The 784-nt window shown below is 39.4% G+C and overlaps 1 protein-coding gene across 1 annotated transcript in view; it reads right to left on the bottom strand.

Moving 5' to 3' along the window:
- Positions 1-291: 291 nt before the first annotated feature.
- ORC4 (origin recognition complex subunit 4) overlaps positions 292-784 on the bottom strand; it is a 111,797-nt gene continuing 111,304 nt past the window's right edge. The window contains exon 14 of the mRNA XM_082262010.1: positions 292-481. Within this exon, the coding sequence (XP_082118136.1) occupies positions 299-481 (183 nt within the window). The 3' untranslated portion in view covers positions 292-298. The remainder of the gene's footprint in view (positions 482-784) is intronic.

The raw sequence follows: 784 nt of genomic DNA, 5'->3' as shown, positions 1-784 counted from the left end.
TATCTGGGACCTGAATGCTGCAGCTGAAGTATTTCAAAGCCAGTCACTTGTCTCATCTAGATATCTTGCAGCCTTATGCCCCGTACACACGTGCAGATTATCTGAAGACTTTTGTCTGCAGACTTACCAAAACCATATAATATGAGGTCAAACCTAAACACTTTCAATTTGTATGCAATCCGGCAGGCCCTTGCACTACATAGAAAAGGTAAATCTGAAGACAAAAGTCTTCAGATAATCTGCACGTGTGTATGGGGCATTAGGGTTCTACATTATAGCAAGCTGAAAATAAAGCAAATCAGCTGAAGGAGGACATTGCCCACTGCCGGACATCAGTTGGACACTGGGGATACTTCTGAAGGGCTTCCAGTATTTGACTGTTATCCAGAAGCAGTTTCATCAGTCTATATTCTTTCTGAGTCCGAACAGAAACACCTTCCATTGGCTTGATCAGTTCCAGCTGGTGTAAATGTTCAAAAGCCTGAAACAGAAAGGAAATGCATCAAACCAAAGCCTGGCTTTAAATTATTTTAATGGTTATCAGTTTAGATTCAGGAGTTCTTTTGCTAGAATCATTGCTCTCACTCTAGGGATCGCAGCGATAACTCACATGTGTGATTTGAACACCATTTACATTTGTGGGCACGACTTACATATGTGTTTTCTTTCCCTAAATGTTTTTCCCCTATTTTATTTTTAACACCGTTTTAAAAAAAAAAAAATCTGATCACTTTTATTGCTGTCACAAGGAATGTAAACATCACTTGTAACAGGTTGCGTTACA

Source organism: Pelophylax lessonae (assembly GCF_965119305.1).
Source record: "Pelophylax lessonae genome assembly, chromosome: 6".
NCBI classification, from domain to species: domain Eukaryota; kingdom Metazoa; phylum Chordata; class Amphibia; order Anura; family Ranidae; genus Pelophylax; species Pelophylax lessonae.
The sequence above is the reverse complement of the archived record's forward strand: the minus strand, read 5'-3'. Positions and strand labels throughout refer to the sequence as shown.